The sequence below is a fragment of the Lynx rufus genome, unplaced genomic scaffold, assembly GCF_022079265.1.
Source record: "Lynx rufus isolate CCGP_SWC_20201006 ecotype Redwood Valley unplaced genomic scaffold, mLynRuf1.p SCAF_13, whole genome shotgun sequence".
NCBI lineage: Eukaryota > Metazoa > Chordata > Mammalia > Carnivora > Felidae > Lynx > Lynx rufus.
Window position 1 is genome coordinate 2,761,385 of NW_025814827.1, and position 19,087 is coordinate 2,780,471.

Consider the following 19,087-nt stretch of genomic DNA (forward strand, 5'->3'; position numbering starts at 1 on the left):
TTGAAACCAAACCCTCAGACGGCTGTTCGGTCTCTAAATCTTGACTAGCTTCCCCACGGGCTGGTGCAAGCAAGGACACTTGGGGTTAGCCTGTAGCATGTTGGGGCTCAGGCCCCTTGGGAGGTCTGCTTGTGGGGCCGCCTGGTTGGTTTCCTGGACCCCCCACAAGTAAGTAGCATGAGATTTGGACTCCTCATTTCTTTGTTAAGGAATGAGTTGTCATTTATTGATGGTCTACCATGTGCCAAAGGCTTTCCAGACGGCTTTAAAACATGTATTATTATTTAGGGAGGCGGTAGTTCTTCATGTCACAGCAGGGACAATAGGCTCCGAGAGGGAAAGGGGCCTACTCTAAGTCACACAGCAGTGCCAGGACTGGAAAGCGGTTGCCCTGCCTTCTTTTTGTTATACCTTCCATCTCCGAGGTGAGAAGGGGGTATAGGCGCAGGTGCCAGAGACAGCTGTGATTGAGCCACAGCCCCTCCTGTGGTTCCAAGTAGTGGCCCGGAGGCCTGACCTTCTCCAGGTGCATCCCCATCCGGCTGGCTGCCACATCCTCCTCAAAGCCCAGACCTATTCTGGCCCCGGGCTGGACTTGGTGCTTGGGCAGTGTGGGGACCCCGCTCTTGCCCAGGGCCCCCAGAGGGTAGAGCTTGCTGGCATTCCTATGAAGCTATGGTTGAGGAGGGTTGTGGGGCTGTGAACCCCAAGACTCCTGGAGGTCCATAAGAAGTGGGAGGATAGGTACATCTTTTCAAATTTTTATTTTTCGCTGAGCGGAGAGAAGAGATCCAGCTATGGAATCCGGAGAGAGTTCTATGGGAACAGAACAGAAATTGCCTGGGCCTGGGTCCAGAAAAGGCCTAGAGCCGCCTGGGCTACCGTTCAGTGCCAGCTTCGTCCTTGGCACTCGGCCCCTCACACAGCATCGCTCAGCTCCTGAGAGCCAGAGCCCACAGTAGAGGCTACGGCTACAGCTGCTGTCCTGCCCAAGGAGTGGTGTGGGGTTGGCTCCGAAGGCCAGGGAGGCCAAGCCAGAAAGTCTTAGAAGTTAGCCAGTCCATCGCCATTTTAGAGATGATGAAATGAGACCCAGAAAGAGCAGTGGCTTTCAAGGAGAATGAACGTGGAGGCTCAACCTTGGGCCTCTTGTCTCCTGAGGGTATCTGCCCACAGACCCTGTGTATGTGCGTCTGTGCCAGGGTGTGCCAGGGTGTGCCAGGATGCAGCTGTGGCATACGCCTCTGCACATACCACAGCTTCTATGTCCCTCTGTGGGTCTCTCTATGCATGATCCTGTGTGCAGGAACTTAGGGCAATGGCCAGAGAGGGATGGGCCTATTCCTACAATCTTAGGAGGCTTCTCCAGGCTGAGTAGAGAGGGTGGGTCCTGAGGAGAAGGGTGAGGAATGGGGACTTTGTTCCTAGTGGAAAGAGAAAGACCAGAAGGCAGACTTGGGCCACAGATGGGAAGGGTCCTGAGCTAGCATGGGACAGGGGGAACAAAACTAAGATGGGGTATGGGTCCCTGAACACTGGGACATGCTCTTAGCCCTCATGTGGGCCCAGCCCTCTGGTCACCCCAGCGGGCAGCCCCAGAGGAAGTAGTCACATGATGTAGCACTTCTCAGCTGATTGCTTGAGGTCCCCCAATGTGGCCTGGGCCTTGTCCTTGAGTGAGCCGAGGTCTAGGCCAGGGAGACTGGCCAACTGCCCGAGGACGGAGGCCTTCTCCTCCTCCTCCTCTGTGTCCTCCTCAATCATCTTGGCCAGCTCCCGGGGCAGCTCCACGTCTCCACCTGCCATCTGAATCTGGCTCTCATCTGTCTCGTTCTGAAGGGAAGAGGGGAGGGTGGAGTGTGGTTGGAGGTCCATGAAGACCCAGAGTTGAAGGGACAGGGAGGAGGCCTGGACTGGGCTCCCAGCCCCTAGATTCTCGAGCCGCATGAGAACTCACTCTGGTGAGTTCAGCCACCCATTCCCCCACCCCCATCCCAGGATCAAGCTTTTGACACTTGGACATGGAGACCTTGCACTTTTATACCACCTTACTTCACTCTGAGATATTGAAGACACCAGCATAGTGAATAAAGCAAAATGAAAATACTTAGGAGTCAAACTGTGCTAATCAGCCAAGTCACATGCTGACTATCATTAACTACACTGGAGGACGTTACTGATAATAGTGATGGGTACCATTTATCAAATGCCTACTGTATGGCTGACATTCAAAATAACCCTGTGAGGTGGGTATTTTTATCTGTATTTTACAAGTAAGGAAATTGAGGTGCAGTTTAAGTAAATTACTCAAGTAAGCAACTTGGGCAAGGTCACACAACTAGGAAGCACAGACGCTCGTTTTAAACCTACATCATGGATTCCAACATCTGTGCTCTCTTTGCACAACACCTACTGACTGCCATTGCATTTCTCTTTCCCTTTGGGAACCCTGGGGCTTTCCACTTTATGTCCTACTCGGTTACCGCCAAGTCTTCCCTCTTCTACTAGACTCAGAGTTTCCTGGTGGCAGGAGTTGTTTCTCTTAATGTGGCTCGTGCAAGCATTTGAGGAATGACTCCATTCCTGGTTGTTTGTTGTTTTTTTTTTCTTTTTTTTATGACTCCATTCTTAGCTGGGTTTAACTCAGTAGCTTTCTAGGCTTTCTGGAGTGGTTTTCCTTCTGAGAGACTTCCAGAAGGCTGGTGTCCTGTGGAACGTCAGAGGCAGCCAGGGGATCAGTAAACATTTGTTGAATGAGTGAATGTAATGTTCACATGTCTGATCTTTCAATTCAAGTGGAAGATTCTAGGCACTGGGAGTAGCTTGTGCCTCAGTTCTCTCCTTAGGCAACACTTACATGCCCATGTACTGCTGTAGTGCCTATGGGAGACGTCTTCCTGGCTGCTTGGCCAACCAAGGGGCATTTTGCTCTCTGCAGACAGACACCACACCCTGGAAGCCAGCCAGGAGTCCTGGAGCAAGCTGAGGTTCAGTATTCACAGGCTTGAGCTCTGACCCCAGCTCCATTACTAGCTGGTTGTATGGCCTTGACAAGTCCCTCAACCTCTCTGAATCTCAGTTTCCTTATTGTAGTGTGGGTGATAGCTACCTGGAAGTGTTATTGAGGGGTTACATAAGGGCATGAAGGTCAAGGGCCTGGCACACAGAGGGTATGCATTCTCTACCCCACCCCACCCTCCATGGGTGTTCAGGAGCTCAGAGTGTACTCAACCCTGGGGTAAAATCTACTGCCTTCCACTTCTTCATCTGCCTGGGCTTGACTGGGGGTTGGGAGAGTGGTAGGTGGGGGAGAGAAGGGGCCTGAACTGGCTCCAGAAACACAAACCTATCAGCCTTGGGAAGACTGGGCTTTGAGTCCAAGAAGGAAGGATCCAACCAAGAACTCGTCTCCATGAGTTTTAGGAGCTGAAAGTTGTGGTGCCCAGCTGTGCTGGGAGAAAGAGTGGGGAGCCCCAAGCTCAGAATCCCAGATGTACCTGCCAGCCCAGGCTCGTAAGCTTACCTTGGGCAGTCGGTATTTATCTCGGAAGTGGCTCCGCAGCGTGGCCCGCTCTGCCTTCCTCTGCGTGAACTGCGCATCCCGCTCCATCCTGCGGGGGCACCGGGGCGGAGTCATCTCAAGGGCTGAGAGAATGGGCGGGGTCTGCGAGGAAAGGGCCGGCGGGGTCTCCGTGTCCCGGCGCCGACCGCTTTGCTCCAGCCTGTTAGCCTGTGTGTCTGACCTGGCGGGCCTCCGTCAGTCTTTGCTGCCTCTCTCCCATCATAACTGTCCTTTGTTGCCTCTGCACCGGCCACTGGACTATGGGGCTGGAGAGTCAGCTGGTCTGGCTCACTCTGCAGACCCTAATGGGTGTCTCTCGCGGCCTCCAACTCCGTCTGTCTTTTCCCTTCCTGATAGATTGTGTCTTGTGGGGGAAAGTATTCGGGGCAGGCTTGGGTTTGCGTCCTGGCTGCACTACCACTTTCGGTATGTCTTTGGATAAGTCACTTATTTTCCTCTTTTGCAACTTACAAAAAAACTGTTATCAGGAGTAAGCAAAATAATAGCTAACATTTAATGATTTACTATGTTCCAGGCACTGTGCTATGAAGTTAACATGCGTTAAATAATTTAATTCTTATACATATATAAGGCATGCTTTATGATTACCATCACCATTTTACAGAAGAGGAAACTGAGGCACAGAAAGGTTTAAGTAACTGGCTTAAAGTCATCTAGCTAAACAGACACGAAACCTGGATCTAAACCTAAGCAACCTAACTCTGGGGTCCAGCTCCTTATCCCACCCCAGCTGCCTCTCTGTCCCAGCACTGCCTGCACACAAGAAGACACTGAGGCTCAGTATCTATGAGTGCCCCATCTCAAGATCTGTCTCCGTGATTTTGAGCCCCCTCAGATTCATTACTTTTCTCGGAGCCTCAGGCTTAGAGGAGCTCCAGTTGGAAGATGCAGACGGTTAGGACCAGATCGGATTAAGGGATTACTTGTTTCGTCAGAAATGCACGTGCCCCCACCCCATCCCAGGTCCCTATTGCCCTTGCCCCCACTCCCTCTGAGCCCTGAGTGCGAAGCTGGGGCCGGGTCCTGGGTCTGAGATGGGGCGGCTCTGGGGGCAGCCTAGAAAGCACAACCCAGCCTCCTACCGCATCTAGAAAAGTAGGGTGAGAGGGCTCGGGGTCTGAAACCGCCCTAGAGGTGGGCCAGGTAGCTGGAGGGGGTGGGGGCGGGGGGAAGGTCGTTGGAGCCAGGAAGGGATCCCACTCACTTCTCTTCCACCAGTTGCTTCTGATACTCCTCATACTCTTCTCGGCTCATGCCTTGCGCTTCGGCCGCCGATTTGTCCCCGTCCCCCTTGTCCTCGCCGCCCCCCAGGCTCCCGGTGAGGTTCTTCAGCTGGCCGCCCACCATAGTCTTCACCATGAACGCCATGGTCTTCGCTGGCCCTGGCACCGGGCGCCGGGCGCCAGGCACGTCCGCACCTACTTCAGCACTAGGTCTCGCGGACAGCTCCTGCCGCCGGCCCGCGCCCCACGCTCTGAGCCTCCCGCCGCCCGCCCCCGCCCAGGCCCGCCCCCACCTCCCCAAACCCCTCCTCACGGGGGGCGGGGGGCATGCACGGGGCTGAGGAGGCTGGACCACGTGCCCGCTCCGCACTCCCGCCTCCCCCACGTGCCTCCTTCAACGCCAAGCTCCGCCTGGGCATTGCTAACAACGGATTAGGGCCTGCGCGGGGTGGGGTCGCTCCCCAGGGAAAGGGGCTGCACTGATGCGCGTCCAGAACCCTGTTTCCTACTCTCCCCCCACTTCCTCCTCTCCCAGGTCGCTGATAGCCAGGATTTCAGCTGGCAGATCCAAGTGGCAGCAAGGGGCAAAGATCCAGCCCTGGGCCCTACACCATCCTCCCCACCCCGCTGCCCCAGCAGCTGCCCAAAGAGCTGGACGCTGGGAAAGGGAGACCAGAAAGCGGGAATCCCAGTTATGTCTCCATGGGTTGCCTCAGAGTTCTCCCTCCTATGCCAGCTCTGCTGACCCCTAGAGCTACAGGAAGTGGGGAGGGAGAGAGTTGTTCATGGTGATGCTGGCTGGGCTGGGCCAAGAGGGGCACCTGGAGATTCCACTCTTTGTTCTGGGGACAGAATTACCACAGTTGTGGCTCCCTCTCGATCCACAGTCCAGGGCTCGAGGCTTGTGGGGTATCTGGTCTTTTGGCAATCAGACCAGTCCTTGATGTCCTTGCCCGCTTGGAGCCCACTCCCAGCTACCTATCCAGAGAAGGTGAAAGCCTTCAGAGAAATTAAGGTAAAGCCAGAAGGTAAAGGAGCATATTAAACAAAACGTGGGGAGATGGAAATCATCTTTAATAAGATTGGAGCTACCCAAAAGCTAAGGTGTGGGCAGGAGCTGGGCACCCAGAAGGAGAAGTACGGGCCAAACCCTCACCCCCTGGACACCATCCACTTCCTGGGGAGATTCCTTCAGGGCTTTGAGGTGAGTCATGCGTGTATGCTGGAGGAGAGAGGCTGCCTCCTCAGAATCCCCAGGGCCCCAGGAATGCGTGGTGCAGGACACAGAGGAGGGCTGCCTGTGGACAAACAGTCCTGAAGGCTCTTGTCCAGCTCCTGCCTACTGCCAGGGAAAGGAGAAGAAGGTTACTTGGATCTCTTCCTTCAGGGCTCTTGAGACCAGGCTTCTACATTCACCTCTCTACCATCTCTCCATTACAGCCTCCCTTGTTCTAAGACCTTCTATGGCTCCCTTGGCCTGCCCCATCAGGACCAGACTCTTTCCTTGGCATTCAAGGCCTGTCTAGGTGGCTCCAGCCTTATGGCCACCATCGAACTCGTACATAATGCATAAGCTTGTCATCATTTCCACTTGGTACCTTTGCTATTTTTACCTGGAGGCTGTGCCTCCTTCTACTCTGCTTTTAAAGCTCAGCACGCTTCACTCCTCCAGGAGCATCCCAGACCACACTGATTCTTCTTGTCTTGACATTCCACCAATAAGGACTGTCAGTCCGATTTCTGAGCACCTTAGCACACTCACCATCTCTAAATGTTTCATTCATTCAACAAACACCCGTCAAGCAGAATTAGTGACCTCCTTTTTATTCTCTTTTAAATTCTCTTTTAAATTCTCTTTGCCCAGTTTCACAAACTGGTCCCACCTTTTGCTTTGACGCTGAACTTGACACTTTTTCTCCAGAATATTGTGCTTTTTTTCATGCTTCCATGCCTTTTCTTATCCTGTTCCTCTGTATTGATGCCTTTACTTATCTTGTCAGGCTAGAAAACTCCTAGTTATCTTGACCCACATCCAATGTCCCTTCTAGTCAATTCCTTGATCTCCCTAAGCTGGGTCAAGTGCTTTTTTCCCATACTGTTACAGCCCCTGAGCTCCCTGCCATTATGGCACTGACCAGATAGGGTGTGACTATCAGTTACTCATCGGTTTCTCACATTAGCAAGTGAGTTTTGTGAGGGCAGGACTTAGATGGGACAAGCGGTTGAGCAGGCGGCCAGTAGAGCTTGTTGGAAAAATGGGTCCTAGCCTGGGTGCTGCTCCTTGCCCCTGGTAGACCAGGCATGTTACCCCTGGGCCTCAGTGCCCCATGTCCCAATCGAATGGCTATGACCCAGAATCAAGAGATGTCAAGTAGTATAGCATGTCTCAGTCATGGGAAGACGCACCTGAAGTGCACGTAACAGAAGAAGCCTATAGTCTGAATGAGGAGGAAGAACAAGAAGATGCTGGGCCGCAGGCACGAGGAGGCTCCTGGGGGTTGGCCAGGTGGGCGGCGGTTCTTGGCTGCCGCTTTCTGAAAGGGGACATTCTAAGGTCCTGGATCGGCTTCTTACCCAGAAGGAAAAAGGGGACCTGGAATCTGGGCCATGTGTGGGCTCTAGTTCCCTCCCCCAGGCTTGGGGCACCCTGGTTCTCATCCAGGGAGCTACTTCCCCAACCCTAGCTCCCCTGGCTCCATCTGTGGGGACGGCTGGGAAGGACTGGGGCCAGGGATCACCAGGGGTCTGAAGGCTCTAGAGATGAGAAAGAAATAGAGTGAAAGACAAGGTGATGGTGAGGGCCAAGGTAGGAGCAAGATGGGCCAGGGACGCAGGGAAGAGAAGGTTCCACCATCGATCTCTAGTACTGCCATTTCCCTTCTGGTCACTGAAGGGGTTGGACCAAGTGGTCCCCAGGGCCCTGCTGCCATTGAGAGTCTGTGGGACTCTCCAGAGTGCAGAGAGGGCAGAGAGAAGGTGAGATCTGTATCACAGACACAGGCACAGATACAGGTGTGCCTGTCAGCAGTCCCGGGAGGGGAGTGCAAGGGCAGAAGGGGCCTGGGGACGCAGAAGTGCTGGAAGAAGGGGGCTGAGCCAGAACCTCAAGGATGGGGCCCCCATGGCACCCCTTCCTTCCCCCTTACCAGTGGGCCCCGAAGGTCCTTCTGCAGGAGGCCCAGGATCTGGGCCAGCTCTGAGAAATGATGCTTGGTGCCCACAGGCAGATAGAAGAGCTGGGCTTTTGAGACCACGTGGGCAGCTGCATCCCTGGTGGGGGGTGGAAACCAAGGGAGATGACTCATTATCTCTTCTGGTTGTACCCAGGCCTCCTAACCATTTCTCACAATCCCTAACGGCAGCACCTGGTGGGAAACAGGCACCATCCATAGGGCTCCTTCTTAGGGGCTGGTCTTACCCCAAACCTTCTTCCTATATCCTCAGACAGCTTTAGCTCAGAGAAGGGTCTTCCTAACGTTGTCTGTTTCAACTCCAGGCTCCCTGGGCTTTGTTTTCCATCCCCAGGCCCCAGGGGATTTGGTTCCTCTCCCTCTTCCCATCTTCCCATCCCCAAGCATCTAGATGTGGGTGACGGACCCAGAATCCAGCACCCAGCCTGAAGCTTCCCTGCTCTGTAGCATCAGGGTGACTTCCCTGTCCCCAGAGCCCCATGGGTAGCTCCCTGGGCTTGGCCTAGGGTGGGGTGCTGGGAGGCTGGAGGGGGGCAAAAAGAAGTCAGGGACTGCCCTCTTCAGCTCGGCCTGATCTTGGTTATGGTTCCTCCAAGAACGCCATCAAAACATCCCCTCATTCCAGGAGCCGTCCCTGAAGGAAGGCTCAGATTTACTAACTCTCCCTGGGGAGGGGGTTTGTGTCCCTCCCCAGGGAGCGTTACTTTTAAATTAGGATTTTCAAAACTTTAAACTTGATTCAATTAAATTCAGGTCAACTGGACAGACTTAACTCTGCCCCCGCCCCTCCCTGTGTGCCAGGCTTTGTGCTGGATGCTCAGGAAGTGAGGAAAGGAATAGGGGGCCAATGGAGGAACTTGAGGCTGAGCAAGTGGGTGGAGCCGGACTTCTCTGCCCCTCCCCCAGAACCCCTCCTCGCAGGTGCCCTTACCTCATCTCTTGCAGGTCCCGGAGCAGAGTCCTCTGTCCACGGAGCAGGGCGCTGACCTTGGCAGAATCCTGTAGCAGGGCCAGCCTGTTCTCCAGGGCCCAGGCCACAGCCCTTCTCTTCTCAGAGTCTACCTTCCCGAGGACACTGTAGCCCTCTTCCTTCTGGAACGCCTTACCACCTCACCTGGCCCTTCCTCAGTTTGGATATTATCTGACACGTTGAGTTTATCCCCTGTGCATCTGGGCTTCTGGATTCCCCCTCTTCTCAAATCCCTCCCCCTGAGGGTCATGGGCTTCCTCCCCCTTTCAGAAGTGGTTCTGCCCTTAAAGGAGGCAGAGGCCCAGTCCAGTCTTCTACCTACCGCCCCCCTCTCCCCGACCCCAACCGCAGGGCACAGTCCAGGATGGGGCCAGTGCCGAGCAACTCTCAATGCTTAGACCTCTGTCTCGGTGAGTGGCCTGGAGAAGTGGCTGCCCCTCTCTGGGGTGGAGAGAATCTGGCAGCAAGAGTTCTGGGCCTGGAAGTAGGATCATAGAGGCCTAGCCTTGGAGTGTGGCCCCGTCCCCACTCCCCCACTCCAGCAGCCCAGCCTCAGCTGCTCTGGCCTGAGGACACGAGATGTAAACCCTGAGCCGCCAGAGCCCAGCAAAGCCCACAGGAGCCGCCGGCCTCTTCTGCCTGGCATCTAACAGCTTGACTGAGTTCAGCTCTCGGGCCCCAGGCTGGGCGTGCCACGGGGCATGACTGTTTGGAAGAGAAGCCAGGATGGCAGTGGAGATAAAAACGAGGATTCTGGTGCGTCTGAGCATTAAGCAAGCCGTATGGGAACCAAATCACATGTGGAGCTACATGCAAATTAGCACCCAGTCTATTTCTGGCGCTTGTCTACAGACCCGTGTCCAAATACCTGGCATCTCCTCTCCCCAGCCCCGGCCGCGTGGATCCGTGGGCATTTGCTCGTGCAGGGCTACCCTCCTGTATGCTCCCCCGCCTGGCAGGTCTACCCCCTCCTGCAACCTGCAGCACTGCACCCCTGCCCTCCTTTCCCTCCAGACCTTGGGGGAGACTAGATCCTAAGTATAGTGCTTGCTCCTCTTTCTGGACAGAGGGAGCTCACCGGTGCCAGGAACCCAGTGGCTAGGGAGCTTGCTTTTCCAGGCCTGCAGGCAGGGCCTTGGGTGCCCAAGGGGCCACTCACCCAGGCTCCCTCAGGCCTGGCATGGCCTGGGGTCCCCAGGTGCTTCTTCCACTGCCTCTCGGCCTGGGCCAACTGTCTGGAGAGACCCTGGAGAGCCTGCAGGATCTGGCGGTGTCTGCCCAGCATCTCTTCCAGGCCAAGGATCCTTTTTCCTGGAGATTGGGGCAGAGCTGGGCCCGGTAGCCCACTGCAGTGGGGTAGCAGATCCTATCTTTGGGGCTTATTGGAGAGGAGGGGCAGAAAGACATGGCTTCTGCCTCCAGCTCTCCCCCAGAAAGTTGTGTCTGGGTGGTGGGGTGGGGATCGGACAGAGCCTGGGCCCCGGGGTCCGCTAGATATGGCCTCCTCGAACCTTCGTCTCCCGATTGGTTAAAGCACCCCTGATTCCAAGGGAAGAGGATCCTGTGATGCTCAAATGGACCCCTACTTCCCCTGCCTGCTCCCTGGGTCCCTACCCTCTTCCTGGACTTCGGAGCTCAGCTTTGGGATCACATCCTCCCTGGTGCCCAGGGCCAGCCTTGCCCGAAGCCCTGCCAGCTGCTTCACCAGCCGGAGCTGCTCCATCTCCAGAAAGGGCGGTGGGGGAGGCTGGAGAAAGAAGACCTAACTCAGGCCTGAGACCCGTGGGAGAGCTGCGGGTGAGGGGAGCCTTCCCACGGGGCCTCCACAAGTCTAGTCCCGCTCCCGGACCAAACACGCATCCCACCCAGGGAAGAAGCACCCCGGCCACCAAGCCCTGTGGTTTCAGGCTCTGCTGCTGCCGATCCCCCACGCTTATGTCTCCAGCTGCCGCCCAGGCCCCAGCGGCTCGCCCAGGACTCAGACCTTTGTTGCTGCTCCTCCACTCAGCTACTCTCTCTGCCCTTTCAAGCTCATGCCTTCCAGGTGGCTTTCCCTGCTCCCCTGGCTGGTCAGGACCCGTCCTCTGTGCTCCCACAGCCCCCTGACGGCCTGGGAGGTGCTTCAGGAACGGGGCCTAGCTCTAGGTCACCTCTGGCCCCCCACACTGCCCAGCACAAGGCCTGGTCTGAGCAACTCAGAGAGAGAGAGAGAGAGAGAGAGAGAGAGAGAGAGATCAGTAGAGATAGCAGCTCGAATGACAGGGCTGAATACACCATGACATAGAAGCATCTGGGGCAGGAAGGGGTCCCTGGACTGTCTCCCCCAGCAATCCCTGAAGGCTGACCCAGGGGTGGCATCACCTTTGGATCCGGCTCACTCAGACTGAAGGTCAGGAAGGACAGGATGTCATGGTCATCTGGAAGGGGGTGCAGAGAAGGGAAGGTAAGACCCCCGCCCTTGCCCAGCAGCCCACTCACTCAGCCCTCACCCCCCCGCCCCCCGGTCCCCCTGCCCGGCTCTATTATATTCCAGGCAGGCAGGAGATCTGGGTGACTCTGGGCCTCTCTAACCTTCGTCTTGCTCACTTCATGGGAAAGGTGTGAGGGGCAGACAAGCAGATGGGTGGACTGTGAGGGTTGACCCACACGCAGAGCCAAGGGTGGGCCCACACTGACTGGGAAAACTGGACAGTCCTGGGCTACAGCCATGGCAACAGAATGAGTGACACCCTCAGGCCCCAGAGTGGCAGAAGCAACCATATGACGGCCACCTCCTCAGCATGGCTCTGAGACCGTGTCACTTTCCTCCTTGGAAACCTTCCACTGCTCCCTAGTGCTCAGAGTCTAAAGACTAAAGTCCGAGCCTTCAAGAACTCCCACCCTCAGACTGCACCCTGCTTGCCAGCGGTGGGTCCCTCCGTGGACTCTTCATTATGTTACACCCCTTTGCGGTTTCCTCAATGTCCTCATGGCTGTCCCCCTTCTACTTGCCCCACAGTTCCCAGCTTGGGGCACTTATGGGGCCATCACTGGAATAAAAGCTTCTTGTGCTTTATCCTATTTGAGACTTTCAGCAACTCTGCAAGGCAGACATGACCTTGCCCCGACGGTAACAGAGGCCCAGAGAGGGCTCATGACTTGCCCAGACCACACAGAGAGGAAGTGGCTGGCCCCACACCCAGAGCTCTTTAGAAGGTGTGCTCAGGGTGTTTCCTTAGGTACCATTCCTCTGCTCTCACCCGCTCAGAAGGAAGGCCCTCACCTGCCAGGGTGCCAGTGGCTGCCGAGACCCCAAAGAAACCTCCAGGAGCCAAAAGCAGTGGACCCACGTCAACACAGACCTCATCTAAGTCGTTGGGAGCGAGGCCACTGTTCAAGGACACCTGAGGGGCACAGAGGAGTGAGCCCCTCGCGGCTGGAACGCCCCACCTCTCCCCTGACCCCGGCAGCGGGTTGTCATCCCCACCTTTGATTCACTGGCTTCCCTGGGTTCTAAAGGTGGGCAAGCGGCCACCCAGCTTGGTGTCAGCATGGCATGGAGGGGCACGCTTGCCTGGTCTCACGCTAGCCCTCGTCAGTATGTGCTCTGGGATTAGGAGTCTGTGCAGGGAGGAGGGTCCCGTGTGGGTGCCACCTGTATGTGTCGGGCCCCTGTGTGGTGTCACAGGCACGGGTGTGTTGGGACCATGGGCACTCACATAGCAACTCTGTAGCTCTGAGTCCTATAGTTTGCACTCCCTGCCCAGGGAATCTGAGAAAGCAGGAAGGGCTACTCACCCGCAGCCTCTGCCCCCAGTAGGTGATCCGAACTCTGAGGGGGTTCGGCAGGTTACGGAAGTCCCGGCGGCAGGAGCCCAGCACCCCGCTGGCTGCATCCCTGTGGGCACTTGGAGTTCAGCCAGGCCACACAGGACGCAAGGCCTGGACAGTGGGGGTCGTCCCAGGGGCCTTTCTGCCCAGGCCTACAGCACGCCCCCACCCCACCCCCCCCCCCCCGCCCCACGGGTCACCCGGGATGGAACGTGTCCCTGTTGTCTAGCATGAGTCTCCCTTGCTTCTTTAGCAGGAGAGAGGGGAGCTGGAAAGCAAGCCTTGCCTGGCAGAAAGACGCCAGGGCCTTTCTGTGACTCTTCCCTAGGGGGACAGAGCCTGGAGCAGCACTGGATCTCTGCCCTCAACCCCCCAGGCCCACCACCTCCCCCACTGTCCCCCCCCCCCCACCCAGACTCCTCGTTCCCCTGTGCCTCTGGGGAGGGCTCCTCTTTCCTCTTTTTTCTGCCAGGCTCAGACTGCAGCAGACAGACTCAGGACAGAGGACGGGAGCCGCGTTCTGTGGGCCCGAGAGGTCCCAGGTTTCTCTGGGCACACAGACAGCGCTTCCACCTGCGGCTAAGAGGGAGGCCGCACAGAGCAGGGAGAAGCCAGCTCTGCGATTTGCACTCTAACTGTGTGACCTTGGGCAAATGACCACATCTTTCCAAACCCGAGCTCCCCCGTCTTTAAAATGAGGATAATAATTGGAACTAGCTCATAACATTGTTATGAGGGTTAGCTAAGACAATGAATGTAAAGTGCTTGGCGCTGTGCCCCGCAGACAGGTAAGCTCTACTCCATAAATGCTAGCAATTATTCTAATTGTTATGAGCTAAGGGATGCGTGCTGGGAGACACTGACGACGGGCCTGGGTCGGATGGGAAGCCTCGTCATCGTCATCGGGGAGAAAGGGAAGGCTCTGGCAGGCAGGCGGCTGGCTCAGGGGAAGGGCGGGGACCATCTGACCTCAAAGCTCAGCTCTGCCAACGGCTGTGTGACCTTGGGCCATTCACTCCACCTCTCTGGGCCTCAATGCCCTCACCTGTAGTTGGGGACTAATGATCTCCCCTTCTCAAGAGTGTTGCTGATCAGATGAGAAGGTGTGAGTGGCAACACTCAGTGCAGGCTACGCCCTGTGTCGTTTCATGTCCCGCCCCCCAACCTGGGGCGTTAGGTTGAATGAATTGAGGACTCAGTGGGGCAGTTCCTGGGAAGAGCACGCAGACTCTGGTCCCTGTCCTAGAGGAGGCACAGCTGGGACAAGCGAGAGGCGGTTCCAGGGCAGCAGCCATTAGTTCAGATGAGTCCCCGTCAGAGGCTGGGGCAGGGGCTTGTGTACACAGTGTGGGTCACCGCTGAGGCCCTTGGGGCCCAGGAATGGGGTAGGGGTGTGTCCGGACAGGCCCTTACCCACGCGGCTCGTAGCGAGTGTGCGCATCACTGGCCAGTACACGGATGATGGGGCTGTTCTGCATGGGAGGTGACGAGCAACCTGAGCCGTGGGCACGGGGTGGAGGGGGAGGGGGAAGGGGGGGAGGGGGACAGGAGATCACTACTCACCTGGGTATCCTCGGTGGAGGAATCGAAGAGGATCCCGATGCCGTCCCACGAGGCCAGCCCCTCCAGGACAGAGCCTACTTGGCCCCTGCCCCTGGTGTACCACACGGCCTGTGGGTCCCCAGCTGCTCAGCCCGGGGAGGGGGGGCCTGCAGGACACTGAACCTCGGGCTCACCACCCACCTCCCTGACTCACCCCCTCTGCCGAGTGTGGTTTGGGGCCACTCACCATGCCCTGGGCTCCCCGCCGCCCTGGCCCGGTCACCCTCATCTGCACATGCACCTCCCAGGCAGAGAAGGGGACAGGGGCCCTGCTCCACACGGCGCCGCTGCGGTTCCGCATGGATGGGGCCAGCCGCACTGCCTCCAGGCCCAGTATGGCATCTGTGGACGGGGGCAGCTCAGGACCAGGGCCCCACCATCCCTTACGCCCCCAGCAGTCTCACTCACTGGCCTGGGCTGGGCTCTGGGGTAGGAAGGAAGTAACATCAAGGCTTGCCATTAAGAGGTGGGCAGTCAGACGCAGGAGAAGTGGGACACGGAGCCCAGCAGGGCTGGCAGGGCCTTTGCCAGGAGGCGGATGCCTTCTCACATAAGCCTCACCACAAATCCGTGCCGCCTGCTTTTCTAAGACCCCACCTGACACATGAGGAAACTGAGGCTCAGAGAAGTTAAGGAACTGAGTGGATTGGAACTCAGCTCCATCTGATTCCATAGCTTTGAATGGCACGGGTCCACTTCCATGAGGAGTTTTTTTTTTTTGTTTGTTTCGTTAAAAAAAAATTTTTTTTTACCTTTATTTATTTTTGAGAGACAGAGAGACAGAGCCCAAGTGGGGAGGGGCAGAGAGAGAAGGAGACAGAATCCGAAGCAGGCCCCAGGCTCTGAGCTGTCAGCACAGAGCCCGACGCGGGGCTCAAACTCACGGACCGTGAGATCATGACCTGAGCCGAGGTTGGACGCTCGACCGACGGAGCCACCCAGGCGCCCCACATGTGGAGTTTTTTTTCGAGAAATACAGTACGATAGCGTAAATGTATTTTCTCTTTCTTAGGATTTTCTTAATAACATTTTCCTTTCTTCTCCGGCTTACTTTATACCAAATATAATACATACAACATAAAAAAAAAACGTGTTACTCGACGGTCTATGTTATTGGTAAGGCTTTGGTCGACAGCAGGTTGTTAGCGGTTAAGCTCTGGGGGAGCCGGGTTATTATTATGCTCGAATTTTCCACTGTGTGTGGGGTCGGCGCCCCTAACCCCTGCGTTGTTCGGGTGTCAGCTGTAACACGTTTCTCCAACAAGAGACATTTGCGTCCACCCCTTTCTGTTTCTCAGGGGAGGAAACAGGCCCCGTGAGGGAATAGGACACGCCCGAGGCCACCAGACACAGGAGAGTACTTTGTGAGAACAACCACGTTGGGGTTTAGGACTCCAGGCTGTGGAAGCATGGAGAGACTCCAGCGTGGCCCATTGAGGCGGGGGCGTGGGGTGGGGCTCCGGGTGCAGGTCCCCAGGGGGCATTCCAAAGCCTGAAAGCAAAGGTGACAACTGGCTGACAGGACTGTGAGGAAAGGGAGTGTGTGTGAGAGAGAATTCACAGAGGCCGGGGGTGGGGGAGGCGAAGGAAAGGGGAGAGAAACTGAGGCAGGTTTGGCAGGAATCAGAGGGGAGATCAGAGGCTTCACCCCAGCTGGCTTCCCACCCCTCTGGTGCCAGCCTGGAACCTGGCCCAAGGCCCAGTCCCTGCCAGGACTTTCCGGAGACTGCTAATCCAGGCTGTTTGCTCAGCAAAGGCCAGGGTTGGGGGCAGGGAGGCTCGGAGGCTGCAAGGCCAGGAGTCCTGGGGGGCCTTAGAAGCCACCACTGCCTCCGAAGTGACTTGTGGGAGGCAAGGATTGCCCACTGTATACTACACTTACGCATTCAGCTCTATGTGGATCGTTCATGAGGCCTCACCCCAAAGTGTGGGCTCCCTGAGTCTGACTCAGCCCTGTGTCTCTGGCCTGGGCACAGAGGGGCATGGTGGTAGAATTCCGACAAAAGGGTGAGTGAATGAGTGAGTGAAGGAATGAATGAATGGACGGTAAGCATATCACTGCGTGATCTTGGAGAACGTGCCTCTGCTCCCCGCTGTGGTCTGTGACACGCCAGACTTGACAAGGCCCCCGGCAGTGAGTGCTGTACAGGCCCTGCCATCCTACGCTTGAGGCAGGGCCTGGCTTGGTGCTGTGAGAATCAGCCCCTTCCTTTGTTTACCTCCTGTGCCTCTGTGAGGGAAGATTGGGCCAAGACCCAATCAGAAATCATGCCGTTCTCAGAACTTACATCTCACAGACACAGAAACACATAACGAATCTGCTTTCTCTTCTTGTTTTGCCCGCTAGGTGGCTCTGAACCAGATCCATGGCCCAACTCTGAAGGGTGGGCAGACCTCACAGCATATTTTGGCCACAAGCCCTGTTCCTGGATTCATTTCATGCCTCCGGCCCTAACCCTAAATCTCATTCTTCTTGCTCATTCCTAATTTAAGCTCCTCTCTACTGCATAGGTCCTTGTAAGTCCTCAAAAATCCTTAATGAACAAGATCAAGTAGAAGACAGACTCCTTGTAGGTCTGGGTTTGGAAGTTCCTGAAGTTAAGATGCTCTCGTGCCTGCTTCCACCCAGCACACACACAGGGCAGAGCTGGTGCCCTCTCTGGCAAAGCAGCTGGCCGCGAGGGTGCCTCCCTTCGGGCAGTCCCCCCATTCTCGTGGGCAGCAAGGAGCAGGGAGAAGGGAGGTTGGTGCTGGTCCCAGCTGCCTTGCGTCTGCATGTCTGGGACTCAACACATGAGCATGTGTGTGTTTACGGGTCCAAGGGGCAGAGGAAGGAGAGGGGGTCCAAGGAGAGGCAAAAGGAAAAGAGAGAAATCCTAGGGCAGAGAACGAGAGAGGCAGAGAGGAGAAACGGAGGCCGGTAGATGGGGTGGGATTGTGGTGGGTGGAACGGGAGACAAGCCTGGGAGGGGTCCCGGGGCGAAGGTCCTGCCTGCCCCAGGCCTGGCTCCGTCTTGGGCAGAGGCTGGTACCGGCAGGCCCACTCTTCCCCAAGTCACAGCCACCCAGAGCTGGTCAGCCCCTCCAGCACTATGAGGGACCCTGGGCATGGCTGGTCCCCACCCCACCCCTCACCTCCATGATGGCTCCAGAAGGGTATTCCAGCCCCAGGCAACGCCAGTCTTGGTCCTTTGAAGCTGAGCTTATACTCAAACCTTCTCTGAGGAGGACTGGCCCCCACGGGGTTGTGGGGGCCCACGAGCAGGAGGAGGAGAAGGCAGAACAAGGGATCAGGGCCCCTGATCACCAGCATTGTGAAGGGAACTGGTGTCTGGGCCCCTGAGTGGAGCCGCAGCTGGGAGGCCAGGGGAGGGGCCCTGGGGACGGGGCCAGGTGGGGAGGAGCTGGTTTCTGTTGGCACTCCCCTCTCTCCCTTCAGCCCCAACAGACATCCTGTTCCTTCTAGGCCTGACCTCAGGCCCAGCCCCTTCCTCATCTCCAGCCTGACCCCTGACCTGTCGCCCACCTGGCTCTGCCCCATTCCTGGGCCCTGGCCATCTTTCCACCTCTCTTCAGCTCTGGCAGCCGTAAGGCCTCAGGGATCATGAGGACAGGCCCCAGCCCTCAGCAGCCCTGGCCTCTCCCCTTGCTCAGGACGGGCCTCCACATCCTGCCTCCTTCCCGCAGCTAGGTGCCCCGACTATCTGGTCATCATCCTGCCAACCCCGGACTTCCCCGTCCTGCTCGCTCCGCTGTGGTGACCAGCTCTGTCCCACATTCCCAAACACACATGCCTCCGGGCAGCCCGGTTTCCTCAACATGCAAATGACACGAAGAGAAGAAGGGGAGTCTTAACAGAGCAAATAAATGCCATGTGTGGACTTGTTTGGAGCCTAATTTTAACCCACCAACTGGGCGGGGGGGGGGGAAACGAGACTGTTGGGGAATCCGAACAATGAATGCTTGATTAAATTAAGGAATTATTGTTAAAGATTTTAGGCGTGATAATGGTATTGTGGTCACAGTTTTTAAAAAAGGGTTTTGGGGGCGCCTGGGTGGCGCAGTCGGTTAGGCGTCCTACTTCAGCCAGGTCACGATCTCGCGGTCCGTGAGTTCGAGCCCCGCGTCAGGCTCTGGGCTGATGGCTCGGAGCCTGGAGCCTGTTTCCGATTCTGTGTCTCCCTCTCTCTCTGCCCCTCTCCCGTTCATGCTCTGTCTCTCTCTGTCCCAAAAATAAATAAAAAAACGTTGAAAAAAAATTTAAAAAAAGGGTTTTGTCTCTTAGAGAAACGTACCAAAGCTGTACAAACAAAGTGATAAAATGTCTAGGGTTTGCTTCCAAGTGTCCCAGAGTTTGGGGGCAGCGGGGTGTGGAGGGCACAGGACTGGTCTGGAGCTACTGTTCACGTGGGATGGTGAGGATGTGGGGGTTCATTACAGTCTTCTCCCTACTGCATATGTTTATGTGATTATATCCATACGAAAAATGTTTTTAAAAAGAAATCCTATATTTCAAATCTTTTCACGCCAATAAATGTTCGTTTTCCTGAGTGGCTCGTTTGCCAAGAATTCTGGCTAGCTGAAGTTTTACTGTACTTTGTAAGTTCCCAGTAGGATGGAGTTACCGAAGCTCTACCAATTAATTAAAATCAAGGCTGTAAATGGAAAATTTTAGGACATGCTAAAGGCAAACCTTCATTTCTCAACA

The 19,087-nt window shown here is 56.2% G+C and overlaps 2 protein-coding genes across 11 annotated transcripts; both read right to left on the reverse strand.

Annotated features, from left to right (window-relative positions):
* Window positions 1-215: 215 nt before the first annotated feature.
* Window positions 216-5,712, reverse strand: CPLX3 (complexin 3). The gene is made up of 4 exons (XM_047074806.1): window positions 5,665-5,712; window positions 4,788-5,001; window positions 3,524-3,611; window positions 216-1,833 (listed from the first exon to the last, which is right to left on the reverse strand). The coding sequence occupies exons 2-4, from the start codon at window positions 4,949-4,951 to the stop codon at window positions 1,609-1,611; spliced, it is 477 nt and encodes a 158-aa protein (XP_046930762.1). The 5' UTR covers window positions 4,952-5,001; window positions 5,665-5,712; the 3' UTR covers window positions 216-1,608.
* Window positions 5,115-18,416, reverse strand: LMAN1L (lectin, mannose binding 1 like). Of its 10 annotated transcripts, none has more exons than XR_006961222.1 (14): window positions 17,515-18,416; window positions 14,567-14,721; window positions 14,341-14,448; window positions 14,191-14,249; window positions 12,745-12,844; window positions 12,230-12,350; window positions 11,329-11,384; window positions 10,582-10,714; window positions 10,127-10,278; window positions 8,929-8,996; window positions 7,953-8,076; window positions 7,213-7,340; window positions 5,963-6,148; window positions 5,696-5,784 (listed from the first exon to the last, which is right to left on the reverse strand). XR_006961222.1 is itself a non-coding variant. In XM_047074803.1 (14 exons), the coding sequence occupies exons 1-14, from the start codon at window positions 17,918-17,920 to the stop codon at window positions 6,016-6,018; spliced, it is 1,818 nt and encodes a 605-aa protein (XP_046930759.1). In that variant the 5' UTR covers window positions 17,921-18,416; the 3' UTR covers window positions 5,918-6,015. The 10 variants fall into 10 exon arrangements, 9 of the variants coding, with proteins under 9 accessions (XP_046930751.1, XP_046930759.1, XP_046930753.1 ...); XM_047074803.1 differs by lacking the exon at window positions 5,696-5,784 and adding an exon at window positions 9,368-9,445 and having other exon boundaries at window positions 5,918-6,145; XM_047074795.1 differs by lacking the exon at window positions 10,127-10,278 and having other exon boundaries at window positions 5,115-5,784; window positions 5,963-6,145.
* Between the last annotated feature and the right edge of the window lie 671 nt (window positions 18,417-19,087).

What these genes read in the sequence shown, in the direction of transcription:
- CPLX3 (XM_047074806.1), bottom strand. Translation starts at nt 4,951, where the DNA reads ATGGCGTTCATGGTGAAGACTATGGTGGGCGGCCAGCTGAAGAACCTC. An exon ending in AAGCAACTGGTGGAAGAGAA is followed by an intron (nt 3,612 to 4,787) that starts GTGAGTGGGATC and finishes GTGCCCCCGCAG; the next exon opens with GATGGAGCGGGATGCGCAGT. An exon ending in ATAAATACCGACTGCCCAAG is followed by an intron (nt 1,834 to 3,523) that starts GTAAGCTTACGA and finishes TCTTCCCTTCAG; the next exon opens with AACGAGACAGATGAGAGCCA.
- LMAN1L (XM_047074795.1), bottom strand. Translation starts at nt 17,920, where the DNA reads ATGGGGCAGAGCCAGGTGGGCGACAGGTCAGGGGTCAGGCTGGAGATG. An exon ending in CTTCTGGAGCCATCATGGAG is followed by an intron (nt 14,722 to 17,514) that starts GTGAGGGGTGGG and finishes CCCCGTCCACAG; the next exon opens with ATGCCATACTGGGCCTGGAG. An exon ending in TTCTGTTACGTGCACTTCAG is followed by an intron (nt 6,146 to 7,212) that starts GTGCGTCTTCCC and finishes CCCTGGCAGTAG; the next exon opens with GCAGGAGCTGGACAAGAGCC.